The sequence below is a fragment of the Cyphellophora attinorum genome (assembly GCF_001299255.1).
Source record: "Cyphellophora attinorum strain CBS 131958 chromosome Unknown Contig4, whole genome shotgun sequence".
NCBI classification, from domain to species: Eukaryota; Fungi; Ascomycota; class Eurotiomycetes; order Chaetothyriales; family Cyphellophoraceae; genus Cyphellophora; species Cyphellophora attinorum.
The window spans coordinates 1,031,254-1,050,822 of NW_017253232.1; the positions used below are offsets into that span (position 1 = coordinate 1,031,254).

The 19,569-nt window shown below is 53.2% G+C and overlaps 6 protein-coding genes across 6 annotated transcripts; 5 read left to right on the forward strand and 1 right to left on the reverse strand.

Annotated features, from left to right (window-relative positions):
- Positions 1–6,036: 6,036 nt before the first annotated feature.
- AB675_6507 (Pumilio domain-containing protein C56F2.08c) lies at positions 6,037–9,415 on the forward strand (the record flags this gene model as incomplete). The annotated part of the gene is made up of 2 exons (XM_018146804.1): positions 6,037–9,357; positions 9,404–9,415. 2 exons carry the CDS (start codon positions 6,037–6,039, stop codon positions 9,413–9,415), a joined length of 3,333 nt encoding a protein of 1,110 aa, XP_018003725.1.
- An 822-nt stretch (positions 9,416–10,237) lies between these two features.
- On the forward strand, positions 10,238–11,851 carry AB675_6508 (uncharacterized protein; the record flags this gene model as incomplete). The annotated part of the gene is made up of 2 exons (XM_018146805.1): positions 10,238–10,259; positions 10,308–11,851. The coding sequence occupies 2 exons, from the start codon at positions 10,238–10,240 to the stop codon at positions 11,849–11,851; spliced, it is 1,566 nt and encodes a 521-aa protein (XP_018004044.1).
- Positions 11,852–12,288: 437 nt separating this feature from the next.
- Positions 12,289–12,768, forward strand: AB675_6509 (uncharacterized protein; the record flags this gene model as incomplete). Its single annotated transcript, XM_018146806.1, has 1 exon — positions 12,289–12,768. The coding sequence occupies one exon, from the start codon at positions 12,289–12,291 to the stop codon at positions 12,766–12,768; it is 480 nt and encodes a 159-aa protein (XP_018004124.1).
- A 579-nt stretch (positions 12,769–13,347) lies between these two features.
- Positions 13,348–14,379, reverse strand: AB675_6510 (putative oxido bli-4, mitochondrial; the record flags this gene model as incomplete). The annotated part of the gene is made up of 1 exon (XM_018146808.1): positions 13,348–14,379. One exon carries the CDS (start codon positions 14,377–14,379, stop codon positions 13,348–13,350), a length of 1,032 nt encoding a protein of 343 aa, XP_018003848.1.
- An 858-nt stretch (positions 14,380–15,237) lies between these two features.
- Positions 15,238–16,328, forward strand: AB675_6511 (uncharacterized protein; the record flags this gene model as incomplete). Its single annotated transcript, XM_018146809.1, has 3 exons — positions 15,238–15,724; positions 15,877–15,926; positions 15,969–16,328. 3 exons carry the CDS (start codon positions 15,238–15,240, stop codon positions 16,326–16,328), a joined length of 897 nt encoding a protein of 298 aa, XP_018003771.1.
- A 1,231-nt stretch (positions 16,329–17,559) lies between these two features.
- Positions 17,560–18,408, forward strand: AB675_6512 (uncharacterized protein; the record flags this gene model as incomplete). Its single annotated transcript, XM_018146810.1, has 1 exon — positions 17,560–18,408. One exon carries the CDS (start codon positions 17,560–17,562, stop codon positions 18,406–18,408), a length of 849 nt encoding a protein of 282 aa, XP_018003980.1.
- Between the last annotated feature and the right edge of the window lie 1,161 nt (positions 18,409–19,569).

Consider the following 19,569-nt stretch of genomic DNA (forward strand, 5'->3'; position numbering starts at 1 on the left):
TCACTGGAGATTGCGTCCTCGTCCTCGTCTTCCACGTTTCCACCACTCCGATTCATTGGTCCTCCTTGCTGCTGCTCGTCTCCTGCTCCGCGCTCCCTTGCCTTTCCCTTCTCCTTCTCCGCCTTCTTCACTTCGCTCCGCAATGGCTTCACTTCTGCTTGTCGGTATCCGTCAGGGAACTTGTTCCTTATCCGGTCCCGCAGATCAGTCGCTCGCCGATGTTGCAGTTGCAGTGACTCGTCGTCGTGGATCAATGTCCACTGGAAGCCGTGCTTTTGCACGCCTCGGAGGAGAGCATCATCCTCAGTGGATGTCCACGCGCGGCGTTTGCGGCGGGCTCGTGGCACGGCGGTGCTTGTGGCGCATGCCGCAGAGCCCGTTGCATCTGTGACGTCTTTGGGAGAGGGCGAGTTTGAGGCAATGCTGGGAGATGGGTGAATCGGCAACGAGGCCGACTTTACCGGAAATGACGGCGGCGGAGGTGGTGGCGGAGTGTGAGCGGGCGTGTTAGGGGCGGAATTGTCTGCGGAAGTTGTGCCTGGAGTGGGCGTCGGAGTGGAACGTCTGAGCACTGGGGCTATACCACGGTCACTGCCGTCCTTGGACACGACCCGATAGCGGTCTTTGAGATCTACCGCGCTCCGATCCGAGAATGTAAGGTCTTTGTCGTTCAGTATTTGCTTCCACTTTCCCACGCCGTGCTTCTTGACACCCGCTAACAAGTGGCGGGTCTCCTCTTCAGACCACTTCCGTCGAGTACGTCGCTGCTTACCTTCCCTGCTGACCAACGGGATTGTCGCCGAGATGGGAGTGGCTGCGGATGACGGTGGTGTTGGGACTGCGTTTGGTCGCTGCGTAGAGAAGTCGAGATGTGGCAATGAACGGTTGGGATGTCCGCGGATATGTGGGACTGGCAGCTGACGCTGAAAGGAGGTGGAAGGAGATGGCGATCGTGACCCAGAGAGCATATCTTTGACTTGGATCTTGGAGGTTGTCGCGGCTCGCTGTGGCAGACCATGACGGCGATCCGGATCCATCGAGGGAAGCAGGGCAGCGGACGGTGGAGGCTCGTGAAGGCCCGTGACCATTGCAGGTAGCAAAGGTGGAGGCCGGAGCACGTTCTGCTCTCGTTGGTTCGGGCGAGGTAGCTGCCGACCGAGATCGTGGTTCGCTATCTCAATGTCCTGGTCGAGACGAGGTCGCTTGGCAAGGTGGCCATAGCTGCCTCCTCCTAGGGCCTGTGGCGTTTGCGTAGGAGACTTTTCGACGACTGAAAGGCTCACAAATGATGGTAGCTGCTGAGAGGATCCTCCGATGCTGTCATTGTCGTCAACAAGCTCACTGATGGCGAGATGAGGTTTCCTGGGCTCGCGTGCTTGCCGTAGGAAATCACTTGGCTTCAATGGCCCTGCTTGTTGCTCAGATCTCGCTGTACGCTGTACGTTCTGGCTCGCCCCTCCAGCCTCGGGCTCGAGAGGTGATGGAACATTGGCGTTACGCTGAGGTGCCGGATCGCGTAATGGTGCTATCTGAAAGTCGGTCCATGGCAGATCAGTCTGGAATTGAGGATCATCAAGGAGGCCAGGGAGTGGCTCGTTGGAACCATTTGCCATGCTGATGCTGCTCGGCGGTGTCTTCAACCATTCTTGATGGTGATTTGCGTCTTTTTGCAGAGGCGCGAGGACAGATACCCTGGTCCTCAGCATGAAGAGACGTGGTCCGAAATGTCTGGCTAAAGGCGGCAGTGCTTGTGGGGCTGCCACATCGGGCAACAGAGGAATGCTGTAGTCAAACAGCACTACTGCACAAAGCTTGCTTTTGCTTAACGGTCACGGATGAGCAACTCCGTCTCCATGTCTATCAACGCGAAGAACCACGATGATTGACGGTGGCGAGGCAACGACTACTTATCAGATGCATGCCATCGTACTTGAGCAAACTTTGCGGCTCGCTTTACCGATATTATAGACTTGTCCAATTCCCCTGGCCAGTGCAGGAGATGGATCATGTCACTTTTTGCTTCGAGGTAGGACGCGTCGCCCCAGTCGTCAGCTCGGTTTCAGAGCGGCCGAGCGCATACTTCAGCAGTAATAACCCTCACCACTTTTGACTGCATGGCTTGGTGACTTCATCCCCGACACGCGGTACGTGGCCGTGAGAGTTCCAAGCGCTTTGACGAGCTCTCTCGACGAATATTGTTTGGCATTTCTCGCGTCCGGTTTCCTCGTTCTCTGTCGGACAAGTAACGGCACCATTCAAATGGGAGCTCTTGCGATAGGTACGGGGACTTCTTACAAGGAGGCCTTTGCGATGCTGATTTTCCTGTGCTGTCGATCAGTAGGGCGTGGTCGCTCGTGTCGACATGCCATGCACCGAAAAAGCTGTTACTTGAACTTATTTCGCTCGTCGAGTCGTCGGGCATGCACCTACCAAATTGACCTTGCGGAAGTGGGACCTTGGGTCCGTTGAATTCCTTCCCCAATGTCAAAATTGAACTCTGGCCCTACCACTAGACCGTCATCGTCATCTCGTACTTCTACTAGGGATTCCCAAAGGTTGATGTAGACCTTATGTGCGCTTACGTATATGCGCACCCGTTCAATCCGAGATGCAATAAAGCGTCATCTATTCCTATTTCGTCGAGAGGTATTCTTGCACAACCAAAATTAGGTCGGCGAAACCGCGATTCGACTACGTCCGACCAATAGGTTAACAAGGTCTCCGCTGTGACTACGGCAGGCGAGTGAGTATCGACTGAGTCGATCCTTCCCCACGAAGCTCCATTTGCTGGAGCTAACTAGTAGCCACGCAACTCGCCCACTTCGCATCCACGTTTGCAGCTGGAACCCTGCTAGAAGTCCATGCTTGGGCCTTGCGATCATACCATCGGTGACGGCCATACTTGGTGCACCGTCAAGCTTGCATTGTACAGGCGGTATCTGATCTGCGCCGTCCCCGAGAAGGGCCAGGCGGAAGCCTACATGGCCTGTGTCCATGGACAGTATCTGCGTAGCCTCACCAAATTGAGGACGCATCTGTAACGCCGTACGGTCCCGTCAACTTGGCGCATTGCGGATTATGTAGCAAGGCCGGTCTTGGGGTACCGTACTCTCCGCATGTGCTGGGTATCAAGCACAAGAATGAAGCACTTGATAGTGGTAAACGTCAACGTCGGTAATGGCTTGACCATACCAGGATCTCCTCGCCTGTCCTAGCTGAGTCTTTGGGTCCATGGAACGGCACATCTTGGCGACGCGCAGGTGAAGGCTTCCACACTGATTCACGGGCCTCGTCTTGCTGTCGTGCAAGCTCAGGCACTATCACCAGCGGCATTAGCCGCAACGTGGCAATCCCGCCGTTGTCTGTACCCGCAAATTGAACGCTGCTGATACCAAGATGGTCCTCATGTTCGCTGACGCGGCTTCAAGGCGCCATCCAAGTATGTCCCCCAAACGGCGCAGCACGCCGTTGTCTCAATGCCAGTGCAGAGGCCTACCGATGGCGTTGACTGTCGATCGTGGTTTCTTGGCGAGCCTACCAGCTCGTGGCAAGCGCTAGAACGGGGCCAAGTGGAGGAGGAATTGCACGGAGGAATGTTCGTGAAGCAACAAGAGAGCCTGATCGGGGCAGGCAATATTTCAGCCGGCAGGAGTTGCCCGCTTCTGTTGACACGTTGCCGCCTACATCGTCTGTGCCGCAAAGCAGAATGTCCATGTCCGTACCGACTCCAGTGCCAAGGCCACATCTCCTACACTGTGCGTTTCGGGATGTTTTCAGTGCTCCGTTGGGGCATCCAGCACAACTCCAACCGACTCTGCGCCGATGCTGCAACGCTCTCCATAGGCAAGTCGTGCCTAGCGAGAGACTGGATCCCTTCGCCACGTCGCCAATGACGCTGGGATGTGATGCCAAGAGTTGACCTTCAGACCTGAAGACCCCGTACGGCGTACGTCAGGGCAGACGGCTTTATCGACCGGTCGAGGTACCAATTGTCGTTGAAAGTTGCTTTCTGTAGTTAGCGCCGACAACTCTTTCCCCTCTGTAGATTATGCGACCTTGGCATCGGAGTGTCGACCGTGGAAGAGCTTCTCGAAACGCGCCTGAGTCCATTGTCGGACAACATGGCCCTGAATACAGGAGCAAGATCGACCATGATGGCACAGATCGCATACGTCGCCGTTGTGCAAGCGTTTTGACTCTGTCTACTGCAAGGCTCAGACAATAATGTGCTGTTGGCGAGCGCTGGAGTCACAGCTAAGCGAGCATCAGCAGATCAGCAGTCGCTTGTCGTCTCGAGCTGCTCGTAGCCTCACGCAATAGCAAGCCTCGCTGGACTCACCTCGCTGCCAAGAGGACAATCCGGGGCAGAGCGAGGATGCAATCGCATCTACAGCGAGCTCAAGCCCATGTTGACCTTCTTACGCAGCATGCAGCCAAATTGCGATTTCTTGTCTCAAGACGGTCACTCGACCGTCGAGCTTGCAGGACCCGGTCGTGACATACGACATGTCGAACGTGCCCGAGCGGCGACGCAGCTACTCATAATGCAGCAATTGCAAAGACGGGCTCGGGAGCACGTGACCATGGGAAAGCCCCTGAATTGACAAGTTGGTACTAGGCGATAAGTGGTCCGACTTTATTTTCCGGATCTGTTTCAGACGAAGCTCGAGCAGGGAATGGTGGTCCGGGGGAGGGCTAAATCACAGTTCTCCGTGTCCTTGCCAGTAGCTTCTGGAGGAGGAATAATGCAAGGAGTCATCATTTAGCAGTACTGCTAAGGTCGGATGGGTAATATCTGCATATAGCAAGGATTTTGCTATAGTCGCACACCTTACCAGCCAGTAAGGCGCAGGAGGCCATCCATTCTCTCGTAAAGTCAGCGCGAAAACTCCTGAAACTCGAGCCTATCGAAGTCGCAGATGGGCATCGTCACAGCCTATGGTGGGGTCTCGAGCACCGGAAGACGCTATGTTTCAGCGTGTCGATTTCCCAACTCCTGGGGCGATGCACAGTACCTGAGCGATAAAGCAAGACCGCGTGTGACATTTCCATACTTCGTAGGACTGAATGATGGATTCATGTAAGGGCTGGCTTGCGCGGCCAGCGGTTCAAGACCCACGCAGAGTTGTACATGACTTCCGTCAGTAATGACGGGGTGTGGCAGCGAAGCTTGGATTGAGGCCTATAGAGTCCTTTGTGATCGCTTGGGACCCGGACGGCTGAGGCGGGTATATTGTAGTTGACAAATTTGCGATCATACACCTTGAGTTACGGAGTGAGAAGGTTGAAAGTGAGCAGTCTGTCCGTACTATAGTCTGCTGCTGAAGACTGCGGACGGTGGCGCTTGGCAGGCACAAGCCTACAGGCGGATCCCAGCTCCCAAGCAGGCTTCGGGGCTTCGAATCCCAGAACCTCTTGGGCGTCGAGGGACCTGAGCTGCACCACCTCCGGCGTCGATCCCCTATCCATCTCCATCTCCATTCAACACGCACTAATCCTTTCCCACTACACCTCCTCCTACGTCTATCCGTCTCCGTCTCCTTCTTTGTGAATGTTCATTCTCGACTTTCATCATCCTCCCTCTACACATCCTTGTGACCTATTACCAGACGCGCGAGACGCACTCCCGTTCACTTCTTGTGTCTTACTATACTGCATCTAATCGACCCCACGATCTTGTGCTGAGCAACAGACGACCCGCCCAATACTAATACCACCGCCATCGCGTGCCCGACCCCGGCCGTTGTCACAGAATACAAATAGCTGTCGAACTACATCTACTGTTCCAAGAATCGTAAAGAGAAGTTTACGGCTATAGCAGGCCGTGAGGCAGCATCAGGGCTGTGACAACTGAACACATCATCCGCGCATCCGCATGCACGCTCATTGCTCCTCCCTCCTCGACGACGCTTTGTACGGCACACCGGCAGCTATAGCGGCATCCGCAGGACCCGGACGACTGCGAGATACCCTTCATGAGCCCTGGGTCTCGAAGTATACTATAATCTATTCATCGCATCATCAGCTTTCTTCGACATGGCCCCCACACGACCTGATCAACCTCTGAATCTGAACTTGTCATCTTTACCCAATATCTCAGATCCATCCACGATACAGTCGATCAAGTCCCCGTTTTCAGGCGCAAAATCAACTCCCACTGGCCTCGCCAGTCTGTCAGGTGCAAGAATGGGAGCTGGCTCCCCTTTGCATGACCAGGCTGCTCGTCTCTTCCCAAAACGGACCCGTGAGCTGCAGTCTGCTAATGGCCTATCCCCTAATATCTGGGGTCCTCCCACGAGTGGTACCTCCACACCTTTGTTCGAGATACCGGAGTCTCCAAACCAGGATGGATTTCCTGATCTCGTGCCCCTCACCGAGACCGGCATCAATAGTCCCGCAAGGCGTGGTAGAGCGGGCACTCTGCCATCTCGAATCTCCGCTCCCAGCGCGATTGCCAGTACCAACACCAGCACGGCGTCGAAGACCTCAAGACCTACGCCATCCACCAGTCCGTTCAGACCGGGATCAGCTGCTGAAACTGCTTTCAACAATGCACTGACTAACAACAATCCGAGCACAGCCACGCTACTGTCACGCCTCCGTGCCGGTAGCATGCCACAGAGAGCCAGTATACTGGGTCAGTCTAATGTCTTCAGCGGACAGTCCACCTTCACCCCCTCCTGGGGCAGCGGTCGTGCTCGCGCTGCAACTCTGAACAGTATCTCCTCGGCGGAAGACGCCGCTTCCCCTTCACAGCCTGCTTATAGCAAAGATGGCATGAACGATGCCGGCGTACGGACTCTTGACTATCTTGGGCTCGCCGAAACGCCCCAGCAAACCCGTGCAGAGCCATTGCGAGCTCTTCCAGCAGACGTCGACGCTGCCGATCAGCCTCTAGACTCTCTATCCGCTTTTCACCGGAGCAATCCTTCGAACCGATTCCGTTCTTTCTCGGTGAATACACAACCTCAGCCATATGGCTTCGACACGCTCGAGAATGCAGGAATCCTACGTAATGGTGCATTGACTCCTGGCGCTGCTGCTGCCATGGAGGCCGAGTTCGAAGCAGTACAAGAGAAAGTCCGCCTCCACAATCAAGCTGTTCAAGCTTTCGCAGTCAATGCAATGGCAGCCAGACCTCGTGCTAGTACGGCTGGCTTGGTGGAGACACCCCAGCGTACAGCCATGAGAGACTATGTGCAGGGCACTAACCTTGCGGAAGGCTATGCTGGCAGTGATATGCAAATGCATGGTCACGAACTTGCCAACGCTCTCAGTGACCTCAATTTGTCCAACAACACGGTACAACATGGCGAGAGCTACGATGAAGCTGATCTGCAGCCCTCACGGTCCTTATGGATTGGCTCAATCCCGAACTCGACGACCATGTCATCTCTCGATGCTATCTTCTGTCGGTTTGGCGCAATCGAATCCACCCGAGTACTCACTCACAAGAATTGCGGTTTCGTCAATTTCGAATCATCCGAGCATGCTATTCGCGCGCGACTCGCTTTGAACAACAAGGAGATCTTCCCTGGATCAGGTCCAGTACGGATTGGGTTCGCCAAAGCACCAACGTCCACCGCCATGACGCCCAACGAGTCAGCACTAACGCCAACTTCTGCTGAAATGAACACTCCTGGCGTTGGCGACGGTTCTTCCGGCGCCGCGAAGATCAGCTCGGTAGCTCATACATCGTTGGGTGATTCACTGAGCGAGTTGCAACCCGAGATTCAGCAGATTGTCGGTGACTTCGGAGCCAGTCCCCCAGACATGGCAACTATAGCTGCGAACGTCTCCAGTGCCGCCAGCTACGCTCCGGTTCTGCGAGAGATTCCGGCTGTTCCTGAGCCGAACTCCGCTCGGATGTACGATGCTCCCAGACTTCGCGATATTCGTAAGAGGATAGACAATGGCACTTGTGGGCTCCAGGAGATTGAGCAGATCGCAATTGATATGCTTCCCGAGATTGCCGAGCTCGCGTCAGATTATCTAGGCAATACAGTCGTCCAGAAGTTGTTCGAGTTCAGCTCGGAGCAAATCAAGGAACAGATGCTCATGCAAATTGCACCTCATCTTGCCGAGATAGGTGTGCACAAGAACGGTACCTGGGCGGCGCAGAAGATCATCGACGTCTGCAAAACAGAAAGTCAAACTCAACTCATCGTCGAAAGCCTTCGACCGTACACCATTCCATTGTTCATGGACCAGTACGGCAACTACGTTCTGCAATGTTGCCTGCGCTTCGGAGCACCATACACAGACTTCATCTTCGAGATGATGCTTAGCCATGTCAACGAGATCTCTCAAGGACGATTCGGTGCTCGTGCAATGCGGGCTTGCCTCGAGTCCCACTATGCTACCAAATCGCAGCAGCGCATGCTCGCAGCTGCTGTTGCTCTTTCCAGTATGCAGCTTGCAACCAACGCCAATGGTGCTTTGCTACTGACCTGGCTCCTTGATACATGTTCGTTTCCTCGTCGCCGGACAGTGCTCGCGCCCCGCCTGGTGCCTCACCTTGTCCAGCTATGCACCCACAAGGTCGCGTATCTGACAGTTCTCAAAATTATTAACCAACGCAATGAGCCTGAAGCGCGCGACATGATCCTCAAAGCTCTCTTCTTCAGCAATAATGACACGGTTTTGGAGCACATTCTTCGCGACCAAACTTCGGGGGTGACATTGATCTTCAAGATTTTGACAACGCCTTTCCTCGACGACGGCCTTCGTCCAGACATCGTTCGCAACATCACTAAGATCTTGAGTAAGATCAAAGCACAACCAAATCAAGGATACAAGCGCTTGATGGATGAGGTTGGCATGTCCTCTCGAGGCGGGCAAGCACCACCACAGCCATTTTCTAACTCACCCGTGGGTAACGACCGTCAGCGTCCGATGACGCAGCCCTCGCCCCTTACACAGCCATCTGCCTTCCAGCGCCAGTATAATGGGGCCTTTATGCCCGATGCCGGTGCCAGTCCTGTTCGTTCTGGCTCGGCCGACCCCTTCGGCTATCCTGGGTACAACATCAATGCTTTCGGACAGCAGCAGAACTATAACGGAATGCCATATCAACAAATGAACCCTCAGGCACAGTATCAAGGCTTTACTGCGCCAGCTCGTTCGGCAAGCGCAGGATTCCCAGGCTCACCATATGGTGGTTTCAGCACACCACAGCCCTCAGTAGATCCGTTCCGCATGCCAAATCAAGCATCTCCAGTGTACTCAGGAAGTCCGGTCAATGTCCTCCCGAATATGGCCAACAATGTATACAACTACCAGCAGCCACAACAGCAGCAATATTTCTATCCGCCATCTATGCAGCCCGTGCACACTGCGGGGCGAGGAGGCAGACGGGTGCGTTGACAACCTTGTCATTCTGATACCGCTAACATTCCTACAGATGAATTTTTGATTGCGCCAATTAGAATCAGTTCTCGCATAGGTGAGACTCATGACGCTGTCCAGGCTCTTGAAGAGAAACGAGCCCCTTTCATATCGTCGTGCATATGCACCACAGTGTACGGGTAGCCATATTCATTTCATGTACCTCTATCTGGAAGTCGCAGGCGTTTTAGATACCTCAGGAGAGATGTCACCACATCGCAGCCAAAGTGCCTGTCAAAAGTCAGACCGAGCATGTAGCAAATCAGATTATGTTTCGAATCAATACCGCCGCATTTACTTCCAGGATACCACATGACGTTCGCAGTGGAATTATGCTAAGGCGAACTTCGTTTGTCGTCGAAAGGACAATACTGTGACTGAACTTCGATCTACAGGCACGTCTATAGTGCTATTGATTCTGGACAGGCCAATTTAGGTGACTTAGACCGTGAATTGGTCTGGCTAGGTGATCGTGTCAATGAGTTATTCACGTCTTGTCAGATTCGCTAGCATGGGGAGGGTTCTGGTGTTGTATGAAAAGAAAAGCAATGTGAATAGCCATCGTCTCCAGTCAACAGCTGGTGTCAGTATTGCTGGTGACTCTTTGCAACAGTGACGGGCTGTGAACAGACATTCAGGCAGACAAGGCAAACACTGATACGGTGGCGCATTAAGACACTGGCTCTTCTGGACGACTATAAAGCCCTGGCGCCTCCCCGACAGCACAATTTTGGGTCAGCGCTTCAGTAGCTTCCAATGTAGTCCGACAGAGCACAAGGCAGAGATAGCTGTCCATGAGCACCCACTGCATTCACAGACCGCCAGGCCCTGTATGGGATGATCGCAAGCCATGTCATTGCCCCTTGGTCAAGGTGAGTCTTGTCGATAACAAAAGGTATCATGGTACTGATACGCAGTAGCACTCCTTCGTCCTGCTGTAAGCAGTGATGGCCGCTATATTGCACTCATCACCCCAACCAGCGCACTGCAAGTCATACAGGTCGTCGACACTCTTGAGGTCAAAGTTCTCTTCGATGGAAGCCCACCCAAAGTTGCAGCCAGCTTTCTCTCTCACTTGACAGTCCTGAAATGGTCGCCTCTGTCATCCACCGCAGACGAGAGGTCTTGTCCGCCATGGCTGCTTCTATCGGATGGTCTTCGATTGCTAGTCTTCAACACAGAACGACTCCTCGAACTTGCACAAGATCACGGCTCCTCCAGTCCGGCATACATCGCAGCCGACTACGATTTCGGGGAGCACTCTGGTAAACTATCATTCGCAGACTTCCTATTCGATACCAAACACGTCCTTGTCATGTTTGAGTCCTCCGGCATTGCATCGATACTTTCCACCACTCGAGCACAGCGGGACGATATCGCGAATGTCAAATTCACAGGTCAGCGCGGTTTGACCAGATCAGCCAATCATAGGACTGTTTCTCTCCTAACACGAAGCAAAGGTCAAGATCAGCTCCTGCTGCTGGGTCTCCAAGAAGGTGAGGTCCGACCACAAGCTAGCTTCAACCTGCCGACAACGGACGCGCAGTCAGCACATTTCTCTCCGGGACTGGATCCTGTTCTGACCGTGGTGGACTCCCCGAGCTATGGCGTGAGAGTAAACTTCTTCTCTGCCATGGGTCATCCGCTCGAAGCCCTCAACATGAGTGGTCAGTTCGGGACATCGTCGGAGTTGGATGGTGTCGGTGTATCCCAGCTGAGATGGGCAAGATCTATGGACAACAGCATTCTTGTTGTTGCGGATGGCAAGAAGCAGATACTTGTTCGCGAACAGAACCACCAGAAGTTGTGGGTTCGTGAGATCGGTATCCTTCAACACCCTCCGACAATCGACGGATCCATGTCTTTGGTCTGGCAGCAGACGGGCGATGGCGAATTCGTTCTCCAGAAAGCAGCGTTCGATGCTGTGCAAGCAGCGGCCTCCACGACAGATGTGATTCTGCTCGAGACGAACTGCGATCAGACGTTCCTGGCTTCGACAGTACAAGACAACCCCAACACTTGCTGGGTCTGGCAACCCAATCATCCCGATCCACATACCATTGTGACATTCACAGATCATGTCAAATTTCTCTTATGGCATCCAACCGAACCGAACGTCCTCGTTGTAACGACCAGCAGCAAGGATCCCATGGTGTACTGCTGGCATACTGAAAGCCGTCCACCAAAACGCTGCGCCATTCCGATGACGGATACAGGGTCCAACAAGTACGAAGCGAAATGGGTAGAGCCGGCAGTTGATGGAAGACATCCGTTTGTCATGACCAGTAACAAGGCAATCGGCTACGGCTTATTGAGACACGAAAATGGCCAAGTCATCTTCGACTCTCTGCCAGACCAGACGGCAGTTCATCTCCTCGATGAGAGTGATGCGTCAGCGCTTGCTACTCCAAGCAAACCTGCCAAGGTCAAATCTCAAGTCACTCCTAACTCTGAGTTATGGTGAATGAGCTCAGATTGTGGTGAATAGCCAGCGTCACAGACATGAATGACAGTGTGGTTGTCAATCATGCCCGTGACACACCCAGATTCACATTCAATGGCAAAAGCTTCCTGGGTGCACTTCGCTGCCTGGTCTCCCAAATCTATATATATTTAGGTCCATGGTGATGTCTGGAGTTGTGGCTTTGCCCAAGAAAGACTCCAGTTCTCAGTCCACGACGACCGAATCAATTAATCAATCCAAGACGACTGAAGCCAGTACTAGCACCTGCTCTACGTCTTGCCCGAAGCGGTTGCTGATTTCGTTCTACTTCCGGCGCGCATCCTTACACAACACTCAGGTATACGAGGAGCTGGCCATTACCAGCAGCCGGCTTACCAAGGCATTCTGTCTATTCCGAACGCCGCCGACAAGAGTCACGATTCATCAATTGGGTCAGAATGGACAAGAGTGGCAAGGACAAGGGAAGCAATGCCGGTGCTGACACCAAAGGTGGAGCGAGTCCTTCACGCATGGCCTCCTCCAACGCCGACGCGAGCTCTGCGAGGTCTGGTAATGGCTCCAGTGCGAACAAAGTTGGATACAAGTCCAACACCTCACATTCCGGTTCGGGACACGGCACCAAGTCCAACACTCCTGCCTCCGCCTCTTCGCCCGGCAAAGACGCCAACAACAACGCGTCTTCCACATCTGCTTCCGCAAACAACGCCAACAAAGGAGCGAGCCCAAATAGCAACACCATTCTGGTCACTCCAGTCGATCAGATCATCCAACCACCTACCTCGCCGCCTGGTACGCCGAGACACCCATCTCGGTTTCCTAGGCATGGTAGTGTGAACCGAGATGGTGATAAGTGGCGCGAGAAGGCAGAAAGAGTGCAGAAGGAGGGAAAGGAGATCAGACGCGGTTCACCAAGGTAGAATGAGCTTCCACGACGAACGAGCTACTTTGTGGGAGGGAGATAACAATGACGGACACCGCGGCAAGAAGAGACATGAGAGGTGACTGCATCGCGTCGTAGAAGAGATCATTGCCCCTGCTTGGCTCGATTCCATGAAAATAAATCTCGCAAGGAGGTCAACAACCAATCAAGAAATCATGAAATCACAAAGACAAGCAAAGTTCTCTGATCCAATCCGCGTCTGTAGACATAGCGGATCGTACCACTGTGCTGTCGACCCTCGAATGTGCCATTCTAGATGGCTCTCTCGCTACCTCGGCCTCGATTCAGGGTGTATCGCGAGGCTGTGGTGAAGGTTCCTTGCTTTTCATCTGAGCTGACTGTCCAGAATAATTGCTTTCGAAGGCCAGACTGGTATCAGCCCCTGGCGAAACCCAGTTCACGGGCTTTGGATTTCTAGATCACCTACAGGGCAAAACCAGACAGAAGGTCGACGAGGAGGACCTGCCTATGAATTAATTCATTGACTCCGTCCAAATACTGATCAGGAGGTTTTGGTATCTCCAACAGTGGCCGTGCCTACAGACGCACTGTAGTCTTAGTAGTCCTTCAACGGACACCCCTTATCAACACTCTCCTTTCCAAATTTCTCCTTGACAATATTTCTCGTGAGCTCCATCAGCCTCTCGCCCAACTGCTCGTCTTGTGCTAGCTCATTTCCGGGTTCTTCGATCGCTGGCGGACAGATGTACTTGCCACTGGTCTCTGTCTTCGTCGCGGCGAACACTGTACTCACACATCCCATCCAGATGTCCTTCTTGAATGGCTGCATGCCCTTGGACATACCGTAGCCTAGAATGGGGTATGGCTCGTGGATATCCTCTGTTGACATCTTAGTATCCACGAATCCGGGATGCGTCGCATTGATGAGGATCTTCGAGTGCGACGAGTGTAAGTGGCGGTCAAGGTACCGGGCGTAGAGGATTCCAGCAAGCTTCGAACGGCCATACTGACCATTCGGACCAAGATCAGTATTGAGCTCGTCGATCGAGGCGAATTTGCAGTCGGACGGTGTCGCTTGATGTGCATTAGATGCCTGGATTTGGATGCGTACTGTGGACTTCTCGGCTGTGGATTTTAGAAGTGGGAGGAGGTGCGATGTCAGCACTACGTGGCCGATGTGGTTGACTGCCATGTGCCTGTCGATGCCGTAGGATGTGACCTGGTAGGTCATAATGCCTCTCGCGGCATTCTGGCAGTAGATGTCGAGGCGATCGGTTTGAGATCGCACCTGCTTTGCGACGTCCGCGACGGCTGTGAGATCAGACATGTCGCACTTAAACCACGTGATGCGGTCGGCGTGCTCAGAGGAGAGCTGTGTGCGAACGGTCTCAACAGCTTCGTCAATGATCTCCTCCGACATCGAGACGATGAAGATCTTCGCAACATTGGCCTTGAGAAGCGTGTATGCTGTAGCATACCCAATGCCTTCACTTCCACCCGTAATCAGCGCGACCTTCCCAGAAAGATCTGGTACATCTTTCTTGATGTCAAATTGGTTAGACTGATCAGCGACGCTGTGTGCTGCACCTCCGAAGTTTTCCGCAATCGTTGACTTGATGGCGTCCATGGCTACTTGTGCCGAATAGGGAATGCTCTGATTCTTTCGGAAATTGTCTTGAGATTTGGCAGTGGCGTGCAAGAACACACGTTGGAAACACGGGTTGCCGGTAGTATGTAGAAAGGATGGCTTCAGCACACGGCGAGGAAGGAGCACTGCGCGTATCATATCTTACCTGCATTCATCGTTGCATGCACCGACTTGAAGCGAGATGCTGGAGTGATGTAGTTGACAACGGAAAAACATGCCGGAGATGCACCTGCCTGTGATCGTTGAGATGTAGTCATAGAGACTGCTAGGCTGGCATGAACGCCCATTCAACGTGGATCCAGACAGGAATCAAAAGTGCAAAGAATGCTTGAAGCACATCTGTATGGGCCGGATGTCGTTCCTGATCTCAGGTGATTCATGATTGTCATCAGGATAAAGTGATGATGTATTGGCCAGTCAATATCGCGCTTGCGGGTCTATGCTCTCGAGGCTCTCGCGACTGTTATTGCCACACACAACGCCTCATTGATATATAGTGTCATTAGAACAGATCTGGCGATACTCGTTGATGCCTGCGGCACGTTACCTGTGAAGGCATATGTGACATGAGAGGGTCTACGACTGACACACGATGAACATTGCCAGTAGCCCAATTTCGCGAGCTTCGTCAATATAGGTAGAAAGAGATTCAAGTTCTGCCAAAAAGGATCAACAGCGCTGCCTGACGTTTCGCAACGACAACAAATATCACTTTCGTCGCCCCACAGCGCGGGAGAGTACTCTTTACCTACATAAGTCATCGCCGCAACCATGTTGAGCACGTGTCAAGGCTTCTGATGTTTTCATGCTCTGAAGGGCTGCGCCCGCTGGATCGACATGAAGCGAAAGTTGTCTGCTCAGGCTCTGGATCCCAGAACAGCGGATGAAGCAACAGAGGCCGGCGTTGAGATTGTTGACGACGAGGATCTCTGCCCAATATGTGTTGCACTGATCTATGCGCCGGTGAAGACACACTGTGGGCACACAATGTGCGCAGAATGCATGGAAAAGTGGGCTGAAGTATCGATTACTCGGCAGATGGAAGTCGTTGGACTCGACGACGCGCCTATGACACTCTTGCCCAGCGAAATACAGAGCGCTTGTCCCATGTGTCGGACCTTGACTAGGGCAAGCGCAGATCAGAGGCGGGAAGGTGCGCTTCGCGCAAAGTACCCTGGCACTTACCGTCAACGACAGGCTGAGGCGCGTACCGTTACTGACGATGCTTCTGAGAGCATCGAGACTCTCACGCTCTACATCGGTAACACGCACTCACTGGTGAGATCGGAGATGCAATCCAAAAACACCCACAACTGGACGTTTTGTAAGTTGGTCAAGCTTATATTCGAGACTGAGCGCCACCTCGAAAGTTGCCCGAGCTCATTTCTCATCCTGACTGAGAAGCGCTCTCGTTAGCCTTACAGTCTTGCCTTCGAACCTACAATCCTTTGCCGAGACGAGGCTGATAACTCGCAGTTGTTCGTCCCTCTCGTACAGATATCATAGAGGAGGTGCAGATATTTCTGGTAAGCTGTTGCTGTTGCGAGCATCTCGTGTTCTCACATTAGGTGTTCAAGCATCCTACATTTAGGAAACCGCGTGTTATTGTCCAATTCCCACCCTACGAAATACATAGGCTTGGTTGGGGCACCTTCTCCATCTATGCAAATGTAATTCTGAAGGCAGGGTACAAATGGATGAGCACGGAGGCGGAGGATACTGCAGATGGGCAGCAACAGGGTAAGCTTCCGCTGGAGTGGTATCTAGACTTCAGCTCCCGTGGCAGTCAAGGACGCTGGCGGTTAAAGGTCAAGAAGGAGAAGGAGAATCAAGAGATTGAAGATGCTGCGCAACGTGAGTCGGTTATGCGAAGCTGGCGGCGACAGAGAGAACTGGATCCTGATTGGATCAACCCTGAAAGTCCGTGAGCATAGATCACTGTCGTTGTGCCTGAGGGCCAGCATGGAATTTCGAAAGCACGGTGTTGGGAAACAAAGACCACAATATTAGCGCCATTTGGACTAGGGAGTCCTCCCACGCTTCCACCGGAGGATCCGTAAGCATTTCCACCGGCTCTTCAACAGGATTTTAGTATATGTCGTAATGTTACGATAGACGATCGCCAACAACGCAGGAACACCTGCAGCTGAGCGGCACCGATACGAATCAGTCTTCGGAGGCGCGGGCGAGACTTTACAGAGCCAAGATGTAGGTAAGGTCAGAAATGTCAGAAATGAACGAGAAGCGAGGCCGGGCCCACCTCAACTCAGCCAAGATTGCATCCCTAGGGCAGGAATCCTCACAATTGTTCAATACTCTGTCCCCTAAAAATTTCATCCATTGTGAGACAATGGCCCTTCAGTCATCTGCGTGTGCGTTCAGGCAGGACGTTTCAGTCGTTGCCATGAAGAGACTTTCTGCGTGCAAGCGGCTGTACGTGCAGGAACATAATCTCTGTCTTGTCTTCACCAAAGCCAGTATAAGCGAGTCCGTGCCCTCACGACCTCTCTCGAACAGCACTGCAGACTTGCGATGATCGTCCTGTTCGATTTGCACCGTAAATCTACCACACATCGAACTGTTGCACTATTTCGGAGCTTCCCCATGTACCGGTAAGAAGGCTGAAAACTTGAGGTGTTCTGCTTCGGGATGTCGCTCAACCCCATTCGCTGGCAACCGATCTCCTCCGAGATGGGAGCCGGGGTGCCTGCGGTGCCGAACGCGAGTCGCACTGCTTTCGGCCGTTATAGTGTCTTGATTCATAGGTCACTCCAAGGAAGATGCCGTGCCCGCTTTTCGTTATTTTATTCTTTGACTCCGACTCGACCACTTTTCAGGTCTCGACACCTGGGGTATGGGGTCATTCTGATCACGGAGCAAGACAACCTTTCTGGGCGTTCGCCATGCACAACTCGAAGCGGTCGCGATCCCGAGTAGCCAGAACTCGGCCTTTGCTTATGTTCGCAATCTGGATGATGATTCCCGGACAAGGATTAGAATCTTATTGATAACATCGAGGCCCTCCCACATGCCTCGCATGTGCTGTAAATTTTGTTTGTTTCCTGCGAACTCTTGAACCTTGGCCTTCCTTATACAAGCTCGCAAAGCTACCAGCTAGTCACTGATATATCCCAGTCACATACATCGCGCTTCGTAATCATGTCGCTCGTGGAGCGTGTCTTTCCAGCCTCTGAGCTGGCTGCTCTGAAGCATGCTGTCCTCGCCATGGACGACCTGCCAACAGCAAAGCGGAGGAAGATTGACAGACAGGAGTCCATACATTCCCGCCAAAGCAACGACTCAGGATACCACTCCGACCATTCGACCTCGTCAAAGACTTCGGGAAACGCGCACTCGCCAGCTTCGTCTTCGCACTCGGACGAGGATGACTTCACCACTAAGATTGCGGAAGCGCGAGCACGACTATATAGTAATGCCAGCATCAGCATTTCGTCGCCTCCACGAGAAGCAGAATCAGAAGCAGACTCCCCCGAAGAGTCTGTCTCACCGGCCGATTATCACTCGCCTGTATCCGTAGAAACCTTGGCAGATTCGCCGGCTCGCACGTCGGGATGCAGCCTCGACACTTTTCTCCGTCTCGGATTGGCGGTCACGACTCACGAAAGGAGTCTGCTAACAGCAATATCACCGCTGAAACCAACACCGATTTACAGGACTGCAGAGAGCCAGGCACGCGCACTTCAGTTGCTGCAAAGGAGAAGAGCGGCCCTTCTACTTCGTCGCAAGCAGCTTGAGCAGGAGCGAAGGCCATCATACCAAGGATTTGCAATTTCGAGCCACGAAGTGGACGAGGAGGATGAGTGTGAGGAGCAGGAAGAGCAAGAATGCCAACAAAGTCATCCGGAAACCAGCGCCGACATTCCCAGAGCTGCTACTCTCGATTCAGCACTCAGGCAATCCCCATTTGAGGACTTTTTCAACATTGAAGCTGCTTGTGAAAACGCAGTGGATGGTGCAGAGGTCGATGGCCATCCGAGATCGATATGAGCATTAGCAGGTCTCACAAACGATAAGATCAGCACGAATGATCTTGCCGATCTCGTGTAGGGCCCCTCCGTCATGCAGGCGCAACGCAAGTTCTTGAGTCGACAATCATCGATACGTCGGACCAGGAGGCACAGCAGTCAGGCCATTGCATTCACTTAGGCACTGTGCCGTGCTCGGCTCAGAAATACTGCTTTCGCGGTCGTTAGACTCGCTACGAAGACGGATTCGCACAAAATCGCTGCTAGCACAATGTCAGGACTTCTCGCTGTTCTCGCCGTCCCTTGTTGTCCCACGTGTTCCCGAAGCCTCAGAGCATTCTTCCAGACTTAGCACACCCCTAACTTCAGGTTGGCGTTTACTACTGAGATCGCCAACGCCATAAAGTAGGAGTGGCTTTTCAGATCCACCCCATTGTGTACGTAGCGCATAGTCAAGCTGATAGTGAGGCTGCATCCTCTAGATCGTGCTATCCACAGCGAGTTTACCTGGGGTTCCGAAAGTGCCAGACATGCCGATTCGCCGAACCACCGAACCAATGGCTGGATTCGGTACCGATGAGTCTCAGGCTCGGTTCGACGAAGGAGTTCGGAATCCCGGCACCGCACGGCTAGCTCCGCTTGTACAGCGCACGCTCAAGACTGATACTCTAGACCCATCAGGCTTGCCAATGCTGAGGCGCGTCAGCCGATCGGACCGCGGGGTGATCGCCCTGTGCACAGAAATGAACGGTAAAAGCGGTCAAGCTTCAAATATGTTCAAAGAAAGCCGAAATGATTGTTCGGAAATCGGACTTCACGGACATGGTGGACGCGCCTTGTTCGCTCATCTTATCAGAACCCACGCTGATGGTCATTGAAGTTGTCTGCCGCTGGTTTTGATTTGCGTAGATGCGCCCCTAACAGAGACAGCACGCATCTAGCGTTCGAGACGCCTTTTGCTGAGCCGGACCGAGTCGGTTTGAACCAGACGTACAGCGTCATCTTTGTTCCAGATTGATCGCTAGCGACGACGACGTTCGAAACCAACGTGATTCGAACCAGAGCGAGTCAACTCTCCTCTTCAAGGACTAAATGGCGAAGTCCAGATGACTTACTACTGGCTTGCTCGACCGCTATCAATGCACAAGAGACGGCGGGGAACAGAACATGTGCTCTAGGCCAC